At 54.0% G+C, this 19,968-nt stretch overlaps 7 protein-coding genes across 7 annotated transcripts; 5 read left to right on the forward strand and 2 right to left on the reverse strand.

Annotated features, from left to right (window-relative positions):
• The first annotated feature begins 650 nt into the window (after positions 1-650).
• On the forward strand, positions 651-3,196 carry BO95DRAFT_478203 (Zn(II)2Cys6 transcription factor domain-containing protein). The gene is made up of 4 exons (XM_025590022.1): positions 651-988; positions 1,059-1,255; positions 1,311-2,036; positions 2,101-3,196. The coding sequence occupies exons 1-4, from the start codon at positions 969-971 to the stop codon at positions 2,982-2,984; spliced, it is 1,827 nt and encodes a 608-aa protein (XP_025447796.1). The 5' UTR covers positions 651-968; the 3' UTR covers positions 2,985-3,196.
• A 487-nt stretch (positions 3,197-3,683) lies between these two features.
• BO95DRAFT_492628 (general substrate transporter) lies at positions 3,684-5,491 on the forward strand (the record flags this gene model as incomplete). Its single annotated transcript, XM_025590723.1, has 5 exons — positions 3,684-3,757; positions 3,830-4,132; positions 4,203-4,596; positions 4,648-4,752; positions 4,818-5,491. 5 exons carry the CDS (start codon positions 3,684-3,686, stop codon positions 5,379-5,381), a joined length of 1,440 nt encoding a protein of 479 aa, XP_025447797.1. The 3' UTR covers positions 5,382-5,491.
• An 820-nt stretch (positions 5,492-6,311) lies between these two features.
• BO95DRAFT_492641 (cytochrome P450) lies at positions 6,312-8,096 on the reverse strand (the record flags this gene model as incomplete). Its single annotated transcript, XM_025590724.1, has 6 exons — positions 6,312-6,685; positions 6,742-7,006; positions 7,073-7,189; positions 7,249-7,819; positions 7,871-7,940; positions 7,992-8,096. 6 exons carry the CDS (start codon positions 8,094-8,096, stop codon positions 6,359-6,361), a joined length of 1,455 nt encoding a protein of 484 aa, XP_025447798.1. The 3' UTR covers positions 6,312-6,358.
• Positions 8,097-8,975: 879 nt separating this feature from the next.
• Positions 8,976-10,922, forward strand: BO95DRAFT_449073 (terpene cyclase/mutase family protein; the record flags this gene model as incomplete). Its single annotated transcript, XM_025587923.1, has 1 exon — positions 8,976-10,922. One exon carries the CDS (start codon positions 8,976-8,978, stop codon positions 10,920-10,922), a length of 1,947 nt encoding a protein of 648 aa, XP_025447799.1.
• A 284-nt stretch (positions 10,923-11,206) lies between these two features.
• Positions 11,207-12,428, forward strand: BO95DRAFT_458632 (uncharacterized protein; the record flags this gene model as incomplete). Its single annotated transcript, XM_025588580.1, has 2 exons — positions 11,207-11,239; positions 11,292-12,428. The coding sequence occupies 2 exons, from the start codon at positions 11,207-11,209 to the stop codon at positions 12,426-12,428; spliced, it is 1,170 nt and encodes a 389-aa protein (XP_025447800.1).
• A 1,625-nt stretch (positions 12,429-14,053) lies between these two features.
• On the forward strand, positions 14,054-14,687 carry BO95DRAFT_328880 (Rcat domain-containing protein; the record flags this gene model as incomplete). Its single annotated transcript, XM_025581890.1, has 2 exons — positions 14,054-14,544; positions 14,627-14,687. Coding segments are annotated over 2 exons (552 nt in total), but the record flags the coding sequence as incomplete, so codon positions are not given.
• A 2,857-nt stretch (positions 14,688-17,544) lies between these two features.
• BO95DRAFT_492650 (5'-methylthioadenosine/S-adenosylhomocysteine nucleosidase family protein) lies at positions 17,545-18,631 on the reverse strand (the record flags this gene model as incomplete). Its single annotated transcript, XM_025590725.1, has 3 exons — positions 17,545-18,170; positions 18,254-18,419; positions 18,452-18,631. 3 exons carry the CDS (start codon positions 18,629-18,631, stop codon positions 17,545-17,547), a joined length of 972 nt encoding a protein of 323 aa, XP_025447802.1.
• Positions 18,632-19,968: the final 1,337 nt, after the last annotated feature.

A 19,968-nucleotide genomic window follows, 5' to 3' on the forward strand; every position in this document is an offset into this window, starting at 1 on the left:
GTTATCATATGCTCCCTCTTTATGCTACCAAAATGTACAGCATGTGACTGCGAGAGCGAGGGTCTGCCGATGTTGGGTAAATCAGCCCTGCCCGGTCATGTGACCATCCTTCATGCCTCAGGCATCGTATAGAATTTCCCTCTGAAGTCCCTCCCCCTTTCACTCCCTCGATCTGCTTTCAATCTCCATCACCAATCTCCATCACTCACGCCGTATGGGAGAATATGTAATCCGCATGCCTAACTCAAAGCTCGTCAGATCTCCGAATCTTGATTTTGAGGGTATTGGTGATTATGTGAAGCACTGTAGCCGTCTTGGAGGAAAGCAATGCTGCTAATAGATAACACATATTGTGTTCGCAAGTGAAGGAGATCTCTGGGAGTCAGGGGGGAGGTGGAGGTTCAGGGACAGGCTGCGCAGGAAGAAAACTGATAGTAAAAGTGTGATCTGATAAAGCTAGCTGCAGCTCATGGCCCAGTCGATTGCAGAAGATACGAGGGTCGTTTGCTGTTCGGCAAGGTTGCCCTCTTTACTCGGCATCCTTCCGCGGGACAATCAGTCAGCCCTGACTCACTTATCTATGGCATATGCCAGCCAGCTTTGATCCTTTCGTATACTATACCTGAGTACATTTATCTGTTGACACTACTGCCAGAGAAAGACCTTGACTCACTATAAATAACTGACAACTCAATACTGGAATTATAGCCCGACGCACTGTCTTGTGATGGTTCTCCGACTATTCCCGGCCGCGGTGGAGCATCGCCAACATTTCCACGGTTTAAACCGCAGTAAAAATTTTCACCCCGCGAAATTCGGCAGGATTTCCCTCTTTACCCCGCCATCTCCCAATATCCCCATCCTAATCTCCTCTATAGCATCAAGCCTCCTTGCATCTGTTGTTATTCTCCCTGGATAATCTCCGTGTTCGCCCTCGAACTGCATATTATGATTGCCTCCGGGCAGATATGCGCTCCTACTTTGGCTGGTAACATGCCTTTGACCCCCCCCAATGCCACCAAGATGATCATCTCGTAACCTCTTAGCTGCCTTCACAGTGTGACATGTCGACAGCGCAAGGTTAAGTGCGACGAGGCACGGCCAATTTGCGGCCCCTGTGTCAAAGCCTTCCGGAACTGTGTCTTTTCCAGCAACTGCATCTTTCGCCACTCCAGCGTCAACGATCTTTACCGCGACGTAGGGGGCGGTTGGCTTCCGCAAGGCCCTCAGATATGGGTCCCAATTCCCTCGCACCGTACAGTGGTTTCCGGTCTCACGGATGAGCGAACAGCACTGACCCTGCCCCACAGTCACCTTTGTTCAGGTCGTAGACCCATTTGCCGACGAAGTATTGACATCCCCGTTGGATGAGCACCATCATGATCACGAAAATCACCTAGTAGTCGCCTCGCCTTCGACAATTGCAGCTGCTGAAGAGAGTATCATCCCGACTCCTGCTCAGAGCCCCGTGCCACCCGAACAGAATGGAATCTTGGCAGCTGTCTTGATCCAACACTTCCAGGCAGCTCCCGGTCAGTGGCTGGACAGCTTCGACTCCAATGCGTATTACTCGATCAAGGTGCCCATCATGGCGGCTACGCGGCCGATGTTGAGAGCGGCTGCCTGTGCCCTCGCCGCCAAACATTTGCACCGCCTCTGTCAAGGGGATTCCGTGCGGATATCGCAGCTCCCCCATCTGCGCAAAAGCCCGCTGCAGTGGATGATTCTGGCAATTGACTGGAAGTACGAATCCGTGCGGCTCTACGACCAGGCCATCCACCACCTGAAAGAGGCCATTGCGCTGGAGATCCCCGATGATCGGCGCGAGGAGATGTTCGCCGTGGTCGCGATCCTCTGCATGTACGAGCTGAGCGATGCCCCCAGCACCGAATGGCGGGCTCACCTCAGCGCCTTGCCCTACCTGTACTGTGGCAGCCCCGATGTCTTTGGCTCGACAGAGACGCTGCCTGACTCCTTGCTGCACATTTCGCGCTCCGTGTTTTGGAGTCTCTACCGGCAGGACTGTCTCTCCGCCTGTAAGTTTTCTTTCCTGCCATGTGCGATTCCGCATACATTTCTGTTCTGATGCCGTGGACGTAGTCATCAACGAGACCCAAACCCGTCTGGACCTCTCCGATCTCATCCTCTGGCGTAACTTCGGCCTCAGCATCTCCTCATACGGCCACCTCTTGCCCCCGCCGAACGCATCCACCACCCCGACCATCCCCTCCGCCTCGCCTTCCCCTCATATCTCCTCCCCAGCTCCCTGGCTCGATGAAGCCACGCTCAGCAACGCTCTCATCTGGCTCACAGGCAAGATCATCAACTACATCACCAGCGGCGACGGCATCAACCCGGGCGACTACGAAAGCCCGCCGGACCAGCGGCCATCCTTCGGCACCACGCAGGAGGATCTGTTGAAACGATGGCAGCGACTCGACTTCGAGCTCCGCGCCTGGCACGACACCCTACCCGCCTCCTTCACTCCCTGCGCGCGGACCCGCCTGTCGCTCTCCACAGATTCCAGACCGATCGCGCGACGACCCGCCCCCGAGCACCGAGACACCGATGCCTCCGACGACAACAATACAATCGACGCAATCGTCTTCACCGTCCCCATGTGCGCCGTCACCATCCAAACCTACCACATGGCGCGTATCCTGCTCCTGAGCAACATGCCGCAGGAGGCCACCGCCATCCGGTCAACGGTCACCGCGCGCCTGCACAACTACCGGCGCATCGCGGGCGAGGTGGTGCGCCACGCCCGCGAGGTCTGCGGCATCAGTCTGGCGGGGCTGCCGGATGCCGTGCTCCCGCACACGGTGCAGCCCCTGTTCGTGGCCGGCCAGTGCTTCGAGGGAGTGCCCGAGCGGCGGTTGGTGGTGGATCTGCTGCGCCGGGTCGAGTGCGAGACGACGTGGGCGACCGAGTATCGGGTGCAGGACTTGCGGCAGCAGTGGGCGGCTGGGGGAGCGCTGGCATGATGCTTTTGTATGTAGTGGCGCTTTTTCTGGGTGGCGATGATATGGGTAGAGGTGTCTGTGGCTCAGTGTTAGGGCTGAGCGAGTCTGCTGCGGATGACGGGTACAAGCAGCCCTAGAGCCCCTTAGAATTTCGCACATGTTGCGGTGCATTGTTCGTCCACAATCCTGTAGCGATATTCTTCTCTCGCAGCATAGATCTACCTGCAGCAGTGAGAGCTGTGCGCCTCGATGCGCTGGTAATAGCTTACAAATACCTATGACGTGAAGCTGCAATGCACTTTACTCATACTTGCGAGTACCTAGGTAGTGGGGAGCATACCCATAAAAGAAAGGTAATTCTGCCGAGTTGGATGACAACAAGGTCTAGACCCATTGGCTGGACTGATCTAATCAATCCACTGTTCCCCACTGACTTCGTGTTCAAGCGATAAATGATAAACGATAAGAGCCGGACGCCGCAGAAAGAGGCGATCTTCCCGAGAGTGAAGGAATCGCTCCCGAGCTTCCAATTCCTTCGCCTATCGCGGTCTCGAAGTGTGACGATGTTGTGCGAACATGTTGATCCCACCTTGAAAAAAATCTCTTCGGGGTCACTTAAGCCTTCGAGGCTTATAAACGGTCTCTTCAGACACGGCCTACTCGTGCAAAGAGATATCCCAGCACTATCTTCCAGAGCAAGAGGGACACCACACCGCAACCATGTCGCTGATCGTGCATCTATCGCGCTATGTCTGGGCTAGCATTTTATGCTCCCTGGGGGGATTCCTGTTCGGGTGGGTGCTGTCTTCAAGAGTTGCACGCTTATATCCGAGAGAAACAGTCGCTGACCACTGGCTGGATGGTAGGATGGACACCGGCATCATCGGATCAGTAGTTGTGATGCAGCAATTCACGCAGAAATTCGGCTCCTTCTCGTCCATCGTTCACGGGCTGGTCGTCTCCGCCATCCTGATCCCCGCTGCCTTCTCCTCGTTCTTCGGCGGCAAACTGGCCGATTGGGTTGGACGGCCCAGGGCCATCAGTCTGGGGGCGCTCATCTTCGGGGTCGGAGCGGCCATCGAAGCGGGCGCCGTGCATCTGGCCATGTTTATTGTCGGCCGTGTCGTGGAGGGACTCGGGGAGGGTCTGTATCTGGGGACGCTGGTTGTGTAAGTCGACCTCTTCACTTGCGACTCGCATAGTGGAAGAGTTGCTGATTGCGTCCACCTATCTCCACAGATACATCTGCGAGATCTCGCCTCCGAAGCAACGAGGCCCGCTCACCACTGGCCCGCAACTCTTTGTCACCGTCGGCCTTGTGGTCGGCTTCTTCACCTGCTACGGCTGCGAGCGCCTGCACTCGTCCATGGCGTGGCGCACCCCCTTCACCCTCCTGGCCGGCGTCTCCGTCCTTTTCGGTCTCGCGGCGTTCCTGTGGCTGCCCGAGTCCCCGCGGTGGCTCACCCTCCACAACCGCTCCGACGAGGCCACGCGCGCCTGGGAGTATCTCCAAGTCAGCCCGGCGGATCGAGAGGAGCTAAGCGAGGAAGACGACTACGACGTGCACGAGGAGGCCGTCACCCACCCGCTGGCACCGACTGGCAGCACCCTAGCCCCGAATACCCTCGAACAAGTCCTCTCGCAGCGCAGCGAGAGATCGATCCCGGAGAAAGGTGGCCACAAGACTAGCCTGTTCGACGCGTTCAAGCCGGACGTGCGCACCCGGACGTTTTTGGGTTTATTCCTGATGTCCATGCAACAGCTTGCCGGGATTGACGGGGTCCTTTACGTACGATCTTCCCTTCCCTCTCCGCCCAACCACCCTCATCACGCATACTAATTCAAGGGAAATAGTACGCCCCGCTCCTCTTCGAGCAAGCAGGCATGACCTCCGACCAAGCCAGCTTCCTCGCCTCGGGCGTGTCGGGGATCGTCATCTTCGCCGTGACGGTGCCCGCGCTCATCTACGCCGACAGCTGGGGCCGGCGCCACAACGTCATCCTGGGCGGCCTGGGGCTGGCGGCCACCATGCTGGTGATTGGCGCGCTGTACGCCGCCGACGCCGTCTACGAGTCCACGGGCGCCGGCCGCTGGGTCGTCATCGTCGCCATCTACCTGTTCGCCGCCATCTACAGCGTCTCCTGGGCCGTCAGCTGCAAGATCTACGCCGCCGAGATCCAGCCCCAGCGCACCCGCGCCTCCGCCACCTGTCTCGCCCACGGCGCCAACTGGATCTCCAACTTTTTCGTCGCCTTGATCACCCCGGTGTTGCTGGCGAAGAGTAGCTGCGCCGCGTATTTCTTGTTCGGCGGGTGTACGCTTGTCACCGCGGCGGTGTGTTGGGTGTGGATGCCGGAGACGAAGGGGAAGTCGTTGGAGGAGGTGGAGCGGTCGTTTGTTGGGGGGAAGAGGGGTTGATTGTGGATCCTTTTGATTGAGACTGTTTGAAATGTGATGCTGGTTGTCGTACTGTTTTGATCCTCATCTCATTAGCCTATACAAACAAAGAACCCAGTCATCAACAGCGGGCATGGTACATAGCATTCGAAAAAGAATTAGGGACCATCAGCTACAAACCTCAGGTATACAGACGAATTCATGCAATATGAGCACATTTATCACGACAAGCTGATTTCTATATCTGCATAAACATTTTCAGTGATCACTCCCCTCTTGTCAGTTGTTTAGAGACAGGCATATTTCGTCATGTTAACTCCTCCTCCCTCGTTATCGGTAGCATCCCGACGGAAATTCTCCGCCCGCGTTACCTCCATTTCGCATGTCAAACAAGGGTCTTTAAGCATTGACCGCCGCAAGGCTGGTTCGGGATCTCTCCGAGGTGGAGCGATGTGGAGCGTTGTGGATATGTCGATCGGATCAATCTGGGCAATGCCGGAATTGAAGGAATGGGTGCAGACTTGGTGCTGGTTGGCAACCGGTATAACATCACGAGCACACTGTTGGCTGTTCCTTTCATAATCTTTGGTGAGTGTGGATTCTCATCAGCCCGACTATGAACTTGGTCTCTATTGGCCAACGATGTTCGCACTGACTTCCAGAGATTCCTTCGAACATTTGATTACAAGCAATTACTCTCATGCAAACTTCCAAGGGCAGGACCAAGTCTCTACCCTACTTCACATAAGGGAAGCCTGTGGATAGCAAAGAGAGGTTTGTATCTGACTTGTCAAGCGCAAGGTTGATAAGCGTTGAGGTATTCGACGTGATCGCATCGAATGACAACCAGACGTTTGGTCATTTCCCTGTTTTTCTTTTTCCTTATCTTAGTCTAGGCAACTGAATCTCTAGTTCTCTTTTCATGATATGTCGACTAGTCATAAAGATGAGCCCATCTCTCGTCAACATCAGATCTCTCAGCTTCCATGCCTTTCATTCTACTGTACAGCCCTAACCTTGCTAACCTTCACATCCACACGAAAATCCTGCCACACATGACAGCAATGCGCATCGCGATCCCAGTCAAACTTCGAATCAGCGAGCTGAAAATCATAGCTCAGCAAGAGCTTCGCGATAGTTAGACGCAGCACCCGCAGACCCATGATTCTGCCCGGGCACGCATGGGTGCCCACCGAGAAGGCCGAAAATGCAGCCAAATCCGACTCGGGGGTGGTGGCAAGCCACCGCTCGGGGTCCCATCGTTCGGGGTCTTTGAAGTACCTTGCAGATCGGTGGATCGAATACTTGTCAACGAAGACTTTGGCCTACGTATAACATCAATATCAATCTTAGTCAGCTGTAATTCTGATGCTAGACTCACCCCCTTGGGCACATAGACGCCATCTACCTCTATGCCGGTGGAGATTCTGGCGCCCACGTCGTTCACTGGTGGCTGTAGTCGAAGGCTTTCTTGGATGCAGGCATTCAGGTAAGCGATCTGGGACAACTTTTCATCTGTACAAGCTTCTTCACGGGGAATAGCGGTGCGGAGCTCGTGCTTCAGCGTTGCGAGCGCTTTGGGATGTTGCAGTAGGTAGTAGAAGACGGCGGATGCGGCAGCTGAAACAGGGTCATATCCACCGATTCTGTTCACACAATTGTTAGCTCTATAGCATGGAGATGCCTGAATGGCATACTGGGGATGCTCTCACACAAGAAGACTGATATGTGCCATGGCGCGCTTTAACTCGGGCTTTCCGTCGGCCCCGTCCACGATCCCCAGCTTTTGCGCGACAATGCTCTCGCGGAACTCTTTTCGGTCTGTGAGTCTACGGGACAATTAGACACGCCGCATTCCGAGCAGACAATCTCGTGGGGAGGAACCTACTCCTGAATCCGACTGAAAGTGTTAACCTGCACCCAATCCGTCGTCATAAGATTCCGAATCGTCCTCAGCAGAACCGCCGCGACGGCCGATGCCCCTGGCAAGCGACCGATGTAAAACATCAAGTCCAAACCAGCGGTGTACACATTATCCCACCGCCGAAAGTAGTCAAATGTCTCTTTCGTGCTGATGGGAATGGAATGACCGAGGAAGAAATGCCCCATGCACTGCCAGATCAGCCGGTCCATCCCGGCCGTCAGATCGTATTGCGTCCCTCCGCGGGCTGCGGTGTCCAGCTCTTCCTTCAGCGCCATCAGGTAGGTCTGATGAATCTGCTCCTGGCTTGGTGTGGGATAGGTTGCCAGAATCCCCTTGACCTGCGACCGCACACTTCGATGGTCTGATTGGGAGGTGGCCGATTGCGCCGTGGTGTCTCCGATCACGACATCGATCGCAAAACTGACGTTGTTCTGCGTTGGAGTGAAGCCTTTGGTGTACTCGTCCTTGTAAATTGCGTCTCGCGCCCGGGGGCTTGCGAAGGATAGTTCGTTTGGGGAGATTCGAACAACCGGACCTGTGTGGAATCAGGTAAATGGTTCTCAGAAATAGGTGATGGGTAGCGTACCATATTTTTCATGCAAGTCTCGTAGCTTGGGAAGAAGTTTCCCTGAGTACCGGGCGTGCATTGCCCATAGCTTCGGTTGAAGTTAGACTGGTGATTGAAAGAGTGGAGAGAAGCTGCAAACCGGAGACGCTGCTGCAATAGCTGGGCCTGGAAATTTGGCCAGAGGGTGGAAGTATCGATCATAAATCACGGCGGCGGCGAAGATCGCCACAACAACCTGGATCATGTTAGACTGCGTCCATCAGAAGAGGTAAATTGTACTAACCAGGAGAACCAACATCATGTTATTTGTTTGTCGACCACCGTCGCTAGGTGGGCTGACGGCTGGCTTCAATCAACTAATATGACGAGCTCGAATCTGAGGTGAAAGAAATCAGGTTTCGCGGGGGCGAGGTGGCCGTGACGAGACTTATGATACATTGAGTAGCTCGTGTGGGGGTCCTGCAGGCACTTCAATCACATTGAGCCTAATGATTGTGACCAGGTCGCCGAGTGTCGATCATGAGGCGATTGGGCCAGCCGGGTAGGGCTTATCATATTCGGATCACCTCATCAGCACCACGAATACGATATCAGCCGCACTATTTTCTTTCGGTCTGCAGTAGTTTTGTCTTTCACCCCAATCATCAGTTATTTCGGGCTCCACTTTGGCTTGGACTTTGTCACGATCGAATTTCAATCGACTTGAAATGGTGGTGAGGATTCCAAATCTCGAGCTACCTCAAAGCCCATTGATCCTTCGCTGGCTCCGCATGGGGCAATAACCGATGTGATGAGAATATCAGAATTTATCCGAGTCCATACATGCAGGTAGCTTGGATCAATGCCGATCGTGAACAGGTCCAGTTGTCACTTAAGTGCGTGTGACCGAATGACACCTCCACGCACGAGAGGGGATAAAGTCCGGTGTATATCTGCCTGGTTGACAATCCCATTCACCGAAAGTTTTCTCCACACTTGCTGATTGCCACTCTAATCTTGAACAGTAACTATGCACACAAAGGTCCTTACGGCAAAGCCAGGCTCATCAGGTTTAAGCCCTGGGCCTACGGTTCGCGCCGCACGCGATGCTCTTGACAAAGCAACCCAGTACTCGATAGAGCAAATGAGAGAAGACAACCATTGGTGTGGCGAGTTACGGTCCAATGCAACTATCACGGCCGAATATGTCTTCCTGCGACTGTCTCTTGGCCTGGATCTCACCCAAGAGGCAAAGCCCCTCATTCAATGGCTTCTCTCGCAGCAGAATCCAGATGGCTCCTGGGGAATTGCGCCCCACTATCCCGGTGACATCTCGACCTCGACCGAGGCGTACTTCGCTCTCAAAATCCTCCGGTTCTCACCCGAGCACCCGGCGATGCGCAAGGCCTGTGAGTATATTCGGAGTGTCGGGGGCGTGGCCAGAGTCCGCATCTTCACTCGGTTCTATATGGCGATGTTCGGGCTGTTCCCCTGGGACGCAGTGCCCGAACTGCCGGCGGAGCTCATCTTCATGCCCGCCTGGGCCCCGATCAACATCTACAAGTTCGCCTCGTGGGCACGCAGCACGATCGTGCCCCTGCTGATTGTGTCCCACCATCGTCCAATTTACCCTCTTCCTCCGGGGAGTGCAGCGGACGGTACATATTTGGATGAGCTGTGGCTCGACCCTGGGAATAAATCGGTGCCATACCAGCGGCCTGCGAGTAGCACTGGACTGAGCTTGCTGGTGACTTTGTTCTTGGTTATCGACCACGTGCTGCACTTCCTAAACGGACTTCGATCCTTCCCCACTAGAGCTTACAGTCGTCGCAGCTGTATCTCCTGGATCCTCGATCATCAAGAAGACTCCGGAGACTGGGCTGGCATCTTCCCGCCTATGCATCTCGGCTTACTGGCCCTCACACTGGAGGGCTTTCAGCTCACCGATGCACCCGTTGTCAAAGCACTGGAATCTGTCGAGAGGTTTGCATGGGAGGACCAGCAAGGCCGGCGCATGCAAGCCTGCGTCTCCCCAACCTGGGACACAATCCTCATGTCCATCGCCTTATGTGATGCCTCCCACCCCAAGGACAGTAAAAGTCTACACCGCGCCATCAAGTGGATTCAGAATCGCCAGCTCACGCAGCCCTACGGCGACTGGCAGGTCTACAGCCCCAAGACCATCCCCGGAGGCTTCAGCTTCGAGTATTTCAACACCTGGTACCCGGATGTCGACGACACTGCGGCCGCGATCATTGCCTTCCTCAAGCACGGAACCGACCTCACGTACCACAATGTCATCCGAGCGGTGCTCTGGATCCTGGGCATGCAGAACAAAGACGGCGGCTGGGGCGCGTTCGACATCAACAACGATGCGCTCTTCCTGAACAAGATCCCATTCAGTGATATGGACAGTCTGTGCGATCCGTCGTCGGCAGATGTCACGGGACGGGTGCTGGAAGCGTTTGGTCTCTTGTTCCGGAGCCCAGTTGCGGATTACGCGGGCTCGGACTTGCTGTCACAGATGCGTACTGCATCCGACCGTGCCATCGAGTATCTTGCGCAAACTCAGGAGGCGGATGGATCGTGGTACGGCCGTTGGGGATGCAACTACATCTACGGCACGAGTAATGTCCTCTGTGGTCTAACGTATTTCACCAAACATAGCAGCCGCATCCCCGCCTTGACATCGCGAGCCGTGCAATGGGTCCTGTCGATTCAAAACTCAGACGGGGGTTGGGGCGAAAGCCTACAGACCTATCGGTCCGGCAGTCGGGTCGGACTCGATCATTATTCCACGGCGTCACAGACGGGGTGGGCCGTCATGGCTTTGCTGCCGTATCTGGCTCCGAGTGCCCCCGCTATCGAACGAGGTGTTGGCTATCTCATTCAGACGCAATCGAAGCAGGAAGGCAGTGGGAAAGGAGCAACGTGGGAGGAGAGCCGGTATACTGGGACGGGATTTCCGAACTTTTTCTATCTTGGATATGCGTTCTATGCACATTACTTTCCGATGATGGCGCTGGGGAGGTATATACAGTTGGCAGGGACTCGAACTGTTGGAGTCTTGTCGGAAAAGGAGATCTTTTGATAGACGCCGCTATGATGACATGATGATTTGTTCTGTTGCGGCCTCGGGAGGCAGTTTCGGAAGGTTGCCTAAGAATGATGATGTGTAGAATGCGATCCCATGCTGTGATGTCAATGGGCCAAGATACATACGCCATAATATCGTGGGTTGCAGGGACACCCACCCAATTACTTCTTCATTTTTGTCTCCATCGACGGTGCCACGAGATATCAAATCATTCAGTATCTTACCCGCAGTGCTCGGGGTCATCTCACGCACGTATTTATTTATCCTCGAACCCCACGATGGAGCTCCTCCCTACGGAGATCATGGACCAGGTAAGCTTGGTAACCCTCGAGTCCTGGGGTTGAGCTGAATCATTGCGTCCAGATCCTCTCCTTCGTGGTGGAGCTCTTCTCGCCGAAGCCTTCTTACCGCATGCCTTGCCTGAGAGAAGGCAAACCAAAACACGTTCTCGCAACAACTACTACAGCCAAGCGTCAACTGGCCGCATTACGTCTCACCGGCCGAGTCTTCTATCGCAGTGCCTCAGTCTTACTCTTCCAGGCCCTTACCGTGGGAGGTCATAGTCCAGATTCTCTGGAGCGCCTCGAACGTCTATCACACAGCCCCCAGGCCGCTTGTGTTCGGCACCTCAGTTTCGCATTTTATCACCCGGAGCTCTATACGCAATCCAAATCTGCGAACCTTGCCGACGACGTTCGATATCTCCAACAGCTACAACAGGGCTTCAATGATTGTCTTCCCCGGTTTCCGGGTCTGCGAGAGATCGTGTTCGCCCAGCCCTGTTGCGACCCTGCGCCATGTGATAGAGACCGATATCTTGACATAGTCGCCAGGACTTTGCGCGACGTCGAGCTCCCCAGTCTGTCCGAGGTTCACCTCCACCTCGAGCACGCGCACTCCTTGCGGCATATCCTCGACGCCATCTCCTCCTCATTACAGCCCCATACCAACGACAATCTGCCGCGTCTCCGACACCTCGTGTTGTATGCGCCCGCCCTCAACTACGACACTATAGCGCAAGGATCGCCTGATCCTGAGGCTGCTGCTGCTGCTGCAACCCAGTCTCATGCAGCTCGGGTGCTCCCTCTGTTGGGGCTCGCCCCTAATCTCGAGACACTGACTCTCACAACGTGGGTTATAGGCCTTGACACATTTGTCCTTCCATCGCTGCGCCTCCGCGCTCTTTGTCTGCTTGGCGTCGAAATTCCCTCGAAATGCCTGCTTCGCTTCCTGGAGGCTCTTCATGATACACTCCGATCCATTTCCTTCACCCACGTCCGCCTGCGCTCGGGAACCTGGGCCACGGTCCTAACCGGTATGTGCTCTCTCCCGTACCTGCTTCAATTAAACCTTGAGTGCAACGGGTATTCGCCGAGCCGGGCGGGCTTTTCTCTGTTCCATCACATGAACGGGCTGGTCATCACGTCGCCTTACGACCTGCCTGCACTCGGGGCGCTCTATCGTCACATCAGCCGCAACAGAACCGCTGCGGGACGGTAGCCGCTGATGGCCACGCCAACGGAGCATAATTTTAGTATTCATCAAGAGTTGTTGAAGTGTGTCAGGCGGGTTTCCTGAGTAGGAACAGGTTGGCGTATGTTCGAGTCATCAAGCCCTTCTTTGCCCTGTCTGTGGTAGTTTGTGTTAGTTCTGTGAAAAAAAGATGAGTCAACTAAAGCCTATGACGGACTATACAACTCCGCGTAGCAATACTCTATCCCGATCATTTTAAGGATCTTGCGAGGGAATGATGTCATGTATAGGAGATATTGCGATGGTCGTTCTAGGCTTCATACCTTCCTTTTTGGGCTTCGCTTGCCCGCTCCCGCGATGGAATATGTGCCTCCATCATCAAATCCCACTTGCTAGATGACCTGGAATCCACCAGAAGCCACCATTATTTCTGCTCCCCTTGTATCAGACTCTGAGACTGCGCTCCGTTTAGCCTGTGGTATCGTATGAAGTGTTGTTTGAATAATTGTGCTATGCCTTCTTCAAATGCTTGGTCCAGCGGTCAGCATGTCATATCATTCGAATGAAGACGGTCTTATCATTTCTGCATTTGACGAGAAGCGAGTGGCCAACATCTTGGCCAGGTGATGCCGGTCTCATCAAGCTTGCCAACCACCATATTATTCATAAAACTGGTCTCGTCTTGATAGGACGAGAGCATGCTCCAATCAAGGACCTCGCTGTTGCTGCTCACTGGGATCCTCTCCCTATCGGCTGGCATCGGTGAGGTTTCTCATCAACTTCTCCATGGCAGGTGTGGTCAAGGATCATGGCCTCGCTGCTAGCCTCGTATACACAAGTTTTCTGTAGCCATCAAGCATCTGGAATCACCAAAGGCCACGTAGTATCAAGGAAGAAGAGGCCTTTCTCGGTCCTCGTCCCCTGCAGCAGAACTCTCTGCCAAAAGATCAGTCAGGCTGGCACCACAAAGTCTCGTTCATCGCAGCTGGGCTGGTGCCATTTTGATATAAAACTCTGATTACCCCGCAACTGACAGAGATTGCCCCGCTCTGCAGTCACGTATCAATAACTAGATTTTCTTATTGTCTCCTATTCATGAGGTTATGCGGCTGCCTAGTGCCTATTGACAGGTTCAGCCGGTATAGCTTCACGATTTCCGTTTTGGGATTTGCATGTGATGGTAGAGCTGTGTGGGGCTGGGTTCTGGTAGGTGATTGGTCGTGCAAGCTCACAGCTTGCCTGTTGATGTAGGACGTGAATAGCTTCATGAGTTCGCTTTTATTCACAGTGTTCATCACCAGGACTCTTGGTAAGCAAGATGTCAGGTGTCTCGCGTCTCAGGCCTCTAACATAAAAGCATCTTCTCACTATCTTCAACTCTTCTTCTCTCTCTTTCTTCCTTTCTTCTTCCTTCAACCATCTCTTTTCCATCAACCTCTGTTCTTGTCCACCAACAACGTGAATTTCACATCCATCTTTCATCAACTATCATCATCTTCATCCATCTAACAAAGAGTCCTTCATCCCAGATACAAAAAAACCACAAATCCTCCATCAAACCGTTCATCTCATCTATCGACATCGATTCCACCACTGCCACGATGACGGACAATGATGGCCAAGAAGCCAGGGGAGGACGAAACACCACAAATATCGAATGCTGCGTGTGCCTTGACCAGTTCCAACGAAGCGAGGTAACTCGTGTTGGCTGTGACCACGAATACTGCCACGACTGCATCAAGCAGCTCTTCACCAAGTCCCTCCACGATGAATCGCTGTTTCCACCGAAGTGCTGCGGCCAGGAGATCCGGCTTGCACTCGTCGAGGACCTCTTGGGCGAGGATGAGATCGAAACATTCCACCACCGCGAGATTGAACATACCACAGCCCACCGCGTATACTGCGGGAACCGGGCGTGCGGCGCCTTCATTCGACCGGAACTCATCACAGGAGACAGGGCCCGTTGCACCGGGTGCCTCAACCTGACCTGTGCTCGATGTATGAACCCATTCCACTTTGACGCCGACTGCCCTGAGGATCCGGCCATCCAAGCCACGCTGGCGCTCGCGGAGCAGGAAGGATGGCGACGGTGTTACTCGTGCAAGGCAGTCGTGCAGCTTTCTCGGGGCTGCAATCACATGCGGTGAGTGCATCCCTGAGAGCTAACCTTGAGACTTGCCCCGCGGACAGACCAGGTATGCTAACATCGAGTGCTTGCGTGATAGATGTCGCTGTGGTGCACAGTTCTGTTACCGATGCGGCGCGAAATGGCGCACCTGTCACTGCCCCCAACATGAACGTGGGAACCACTTCGCCAACCCCGAATGGGTAATGCCGCCACCTCGCGACCACGGCCCTCGTCATCGAGCAGGCAATCGCAATCAGAACAACACCGGCCGCCGCGTCCCACTTCCACTTCCACGCCGCGATCACGGCCCTCGTCATCGAGCACGCAATCGCAATCAAAACAACACCGGCCGCCGAGTCCCACTTCCACTTCCACCCCGCGCACCCCCCAAAGCGCCGCTCAACCCTCCACGAAATAGGATCAATGAACGGCACACCTGTGTGACTTTCTTGCGCAGAGAACATGGACGCCCACGCGGCTCCGGATGCGAAATCTGCAATAGTGTCCTCTTCTTGTATGAGTGTCAAGACTGCGAACGCCTCATTTGCGAGTACTGCCTTACTCACAACGTTGATCGGATCTGAGTTCTGTTTTTCGGACGATACGGGGACTGTGAAAATGTGTCATACCAGCCATAGGTGGCACGTTTTTGAGTGTCGTCGGACTCACGACTGATTGCGGGATGTGTCATTCCAACCATAGGTGATACATCTCCGAGCGTTGTCGGACTCAACTTGTTGCAGGACATGAATCTTTTCGACGGAAAGTCTTGGTGAAAATGCGGGAATCGGGAGTTTTGGATGCATGGAGATCTTGGACGGAGTCATGGAGACAAAACGGGAATTTGGAGTTTGAACTTTTGGAGGCAAATTGGGAATTTGGATGTGTTTTTTGAATGTTGATATGTGCTTTGGAATGTTGATATGAGGCCTCATGATGTTGATATGTGCTATGATGGTTTGGAAATGACGTTATGAAGCTGACGAATGTATCTATTGCATGTTCCACCTTGCCCATTATCACCAAAGTACAGTTTGCGACACCAGCCATCCTGTAGACATCAGTAGAAGTAATGCGTAGACTTTTGAGGGGGCAAATGAATTAGCCTGAGTACGTTGGTCCATTGCCTTAGGGCTATTTGCTGGTTTGCGCTCTCGGGCAACGGTGGGCTTACAGCAGTAAGTGGATGTACTGGGAGCGACGAGGTCCCGGCAGAGCTTATGCGTATCGTGCTCAGCAAATCTTAAACTTATCGAAAGGGTGTCAGCATCGACAGGCCGCTTGGATCTCGACTCGAATCTCATATGGCTGTCGAGCGAAGAAGATAGGCGAAAAAGCCGGTCTTAGGGTGGGTTGATGCTAACCCTAACTCCGGTTATATCCGATGCAATCTCAATCACTCAACTCCTTCCATCGATGTTTCCATTTTAGTTTAAGCCTATCGTGCCGTACGCACATCACGATCCTGAGATACCGCCCTCGACCAACTGCATTTGGTTAGCTGTCTCGCGTAGAAGGAGCTGAACGGTCGCATGGTGGGCACAATCCCGTGCGCAAGACAGAGCAGTCCGTTGGCAAGTATTGCGAACCTCAGTCGATGGTCGGACTGCCCAATAAGAACTGGACTGCAGCCAGCTTGCCAGATACCGCTGCAGTTACTAGAGACGTATGCCCGTCTCAATCTCTGGCTTTCCGATCCGCGCCTCGGAAACAGCAAAACGCGATGGCAGCCTCATCGACGCGAACAACGACCGAGGTCAAGGACCACCTGTCTAGTCGGGTTCATACAAGACAAGTAGCCGCCGCTTTTGAAGAGTGGCTTGAAGACACGGTGGCCTTTCTGGGAGGAGATGATTAGATGGATACCGCCGCCGTGAAGGCTAGGATTCGCGCCTCTTTTCAGCAGAAGCTTCCCTACGGGCTCGTGACCCCGTGACACGGCAGCAATGAGTCAAAAGCACTGATACTGATCTTGTCCAGCAATGAGCTTGACAAGTTCCTCTTCTTCACATCAAGTTACATGTTACAAGAAAGGGTACCAGCCATTGCTAATGCTTGGATCGACATCACTTGGGAAGAAAAGCCAAACCACCATTGTCGACACGCCCTACGGCGTCGAAAAGTGCAGGTATGAACTTCTCATACACTATTCGAGCGCCATGCTCTATTAGCAGTCTAAGTACGCCTTCAAAGATGTGCGATGATAGCGAGCGGTCAAACAAGTTGTAGGCCGTGGTGTGCACCAGCTGAGTCACTTCAGTCTCCCCGTCTAGAACGAAAAGCTCCATGTAGCATGAAAGCAGCTTCTCATGCACTGCACAACCCCCCTCGTCAACTCGGGTTCTGGCCAGCTGCCGGCGTTCCTGAGTAATATGTCGGTCCACGTGATCCGAGGCGTTTCAAGGCTGCTTCAAGCTACTAGTAGTTCAACCAACCAACCACCATGAACTCAAGATATCGTTCCGTATCGCCCACCTCTCAGCTTCATCAAATTGATCTGGCTAGCCTCATGGCCATATCACATTGTCTCAGAAGACACCGATGTTCTCATCACTAGCTCTGATCTCCACCAAGTTCCCTCGGCTCGAGACCAAAAGATATACTTGTCGGAAGGGACATAAAGAACCGGATGTCGCGTGCAAACTGCATATTGAATATCATCTTCTGCGGGGGAGTGCCCCGGTACGCTGACCTCAACTAGTCCCTCTCGATCTCGCTGCGCGCCCAAACATGTTCGCTCACGATAGTACTTAGACTCGCTTTCTCTTCGCCTGGCCTGCTGGCGCGGAATATAATGCCCCATGGCGTTGGGCGCCACTCCGGGAACCTGGCGCCTTGGACGAAAGCCCATCTCTTCGATATGCGATCCCGGCTTGTTGCGGAGGCGACGCGAGGGGTTGGAACACCTGGCCGATCTTCATCATCTGGGCCGGGAGTTGATCCAGCGTCTTGGACATGTCCTAGAAGAAGACCTACACTTTAGATCCTATCACAAACAAAGTGATGGCTTCTTGTTCATCGATCACTTACCGACATCAGTTCCACCGCCGTGGGCTCCCGGGCCAGCTCCGGCACAAAATTCAACAACTCTTTGGCGTAGCCTGCGGCCACGATGGAAGCATAGCCATGCCACCGGTCCGATTTGTGGGAGTCGGCATAGTCACTGATCCCACGGATCACCAGGCAGGGGAAGCTGTCCATCAGCCCCGCAGCTTCCATCTCCAGACAGATGATGTTCTTCTCTGTGCGGAGTTTGTCACGAGTCGGGCCGTGGAGCATAACCCGGTCCGCGGAGCCGATGAGCCCATAGTGAATGACGGGCTCGTCGCTTTCCCGCGCCAGCCGCTGCACCAAGTGACGTGCATCACATCGGCTGCAGTTCTTTACATCAGCAGGATGTTCATATTCGGCCTGGTACAGATGGTCTTCTGTGTTTGGACGTCGGTATTTGACGTCCATCCTAGGCCGTTCCTTCAGGATCTCCCCGAGTAGTTGTGGGATGCTGCTGCCCCGCATGTCATGCTGTTTCTGGACGCTCTGGATTGCTTGCAGGAGGATAGCCGGTGGCTTCCCCAGCGATCCGGCGTAGACAAATTGACCTTCGTGGACGATCTTTCCATGGTCGTACTGGACGACCCCACCTGCCGGAATGTGTGAGCCGTTGCCACGAAGCGAGGGAAGGGGCAACCGAAGAACTAGAGATAAAACGAAAACGGCAGCTTACCATATTCGCCATGGGGCATAGAAACCACCACATCTCCGAGGCGGATATCGTCGGTCGAGTCCTCGACGATCCGGGCTGGGATTCCGCCGCCGATGCCCACCATCAGACCGAAGCGGATTTTCGGGAAACTGCGCAAGAGGTTGGTCGCAGTCGTGCTCGCAGGTACCTTACCGGAATGCCAGCACCGAGTGATGCGACGACAATCTTGTGCTGTCCTATCCGTCCGTAGGAATAGACGTTGGAGTCGTTGGGGTCCTGTCGGAAAGCCGCAGGTGGCGCATATGCTTCATCCAGCATCGCTGCTGCTGCCACCAATTCGGGCGCCAGGGCACAGATCCAGGCCACCGTGTAATCTTCTTTGCTGAACCACTCAGCCATGCGACCGCGCTCCATGTTCGATGACTCTAGAGCTCTGTGTCGGTCTTGGGGTGCCATGGTGAAAAGACAAGGTCTAGCAGATGGTCCTCTGGCGCAAGAACAGCAGGAAATGAGAAAAGTGACAGAGGTTGAGAGAAGAAAGCAGTCTTCGAGCAGTCGTAGATCGCGAGGAAGTGTATGCTGCGGATTTGTGTCGTGAAGACGTTGAGTTGGGAACTGTTCGTGCTTTTGTCGCCCAATGTTGGTTCGAGAGGCTGCGGCCTTTATACGCACACTTCCAGGTCCAAGGCCGTAACAGAGGTAAGCGTACAGTCGACTGCCTGCCCAATCGAGCTGGAACACACACCCTCTTTCTCTCTTTCTTTCTCTCCAACTTACTCTACCCTACGACTAGCCGGCGAAAGAGTGCGTGCGTGAGAGACAGTTGGGCGATGATTCACTCAGCCTTCCGGGATGGCCGTGTCGACCGCTCATGGTGGTTCAAACTCCCATCACACTTCGCTAGCGATCATATGTTTGATTGGCAGCTGCATCTATGTGGACGCCGTCAGCAAGTCTTCGATGTGCTAGCACCAGGCAAAATCACCGAGCATAACTCTGGCAGTTGGTCAAAAGAGATCCCAAGGGACAGTATGGACCTACTTCAAGGCTCATCACCTTGAAGCGACGTGTTAGTTTCTCTGGCCCCTGCCACTCATGGTGATTCCTGTCCCGCCCTCAGAGATCCTACAGAACGTGTCATATGATAGGATCTGCATGCTTACAGGGCGGCTACAGAGGCGGAAGTTCGATGTTCGACATAGAATTGTGGTAAGAGTGCCGATTCCTGCCTGACGGGCGGCGATGCGAGTGGTTCGCACATTGTTTCAGGAGTGGCGGTCAAGAACTGGTCGGATAGAGGGGGGGGGAACAAAATGGAACGAAGTGTAGACCCTAATGAACAAAGAGAGAAGAACGGCCCATAATGAGGCCGAGAGAGCAAAGCGTCCAGATCGCTTTGTTAGGTTGCTACCGTTCAGTTGTTATACAGACACAGTCAACCGTTTCATGTTGGCTTTGCTGTGCATGAACGACGTCTACAGTACTTCCGAGCGACAGATGAACTAGGGCTGCAGTTATGTACAATGTACAGTGTACAGTGTACAGTGCATATTACCCCTTTGGGCCGTCGGCACCGTAAAGCATTGGTGTGGATTATAGAGTTATCCATAGAACTTTACTACCATGCGCCCCAGGCGCAGTGAAAATGTTCGCTACCATATACTATACCCGTCTCCACGTGGCTGATGTGAAGTGGTTACTGAAGCTGGATGGCAGTAAGCAGGAGGTGGCGAATA

The sequence above is a fragment of the Aspergillus brunneoviolaceus genome, assembly GCF_003184695.1.
Source record: "Aspergillus brunneoviolaceus CBS 621.78 unplaced genomic scaffold BO95scaffold_2, whole genome shotgun sequence".
NCBI classification, from domain to species: Eukaryota; Fungi; Ascomycota; class Eurotiomycetes; order Eurotiales; family Aspergillaceae; genus Aspergillus; species Aspergillus brunneoviolaceus.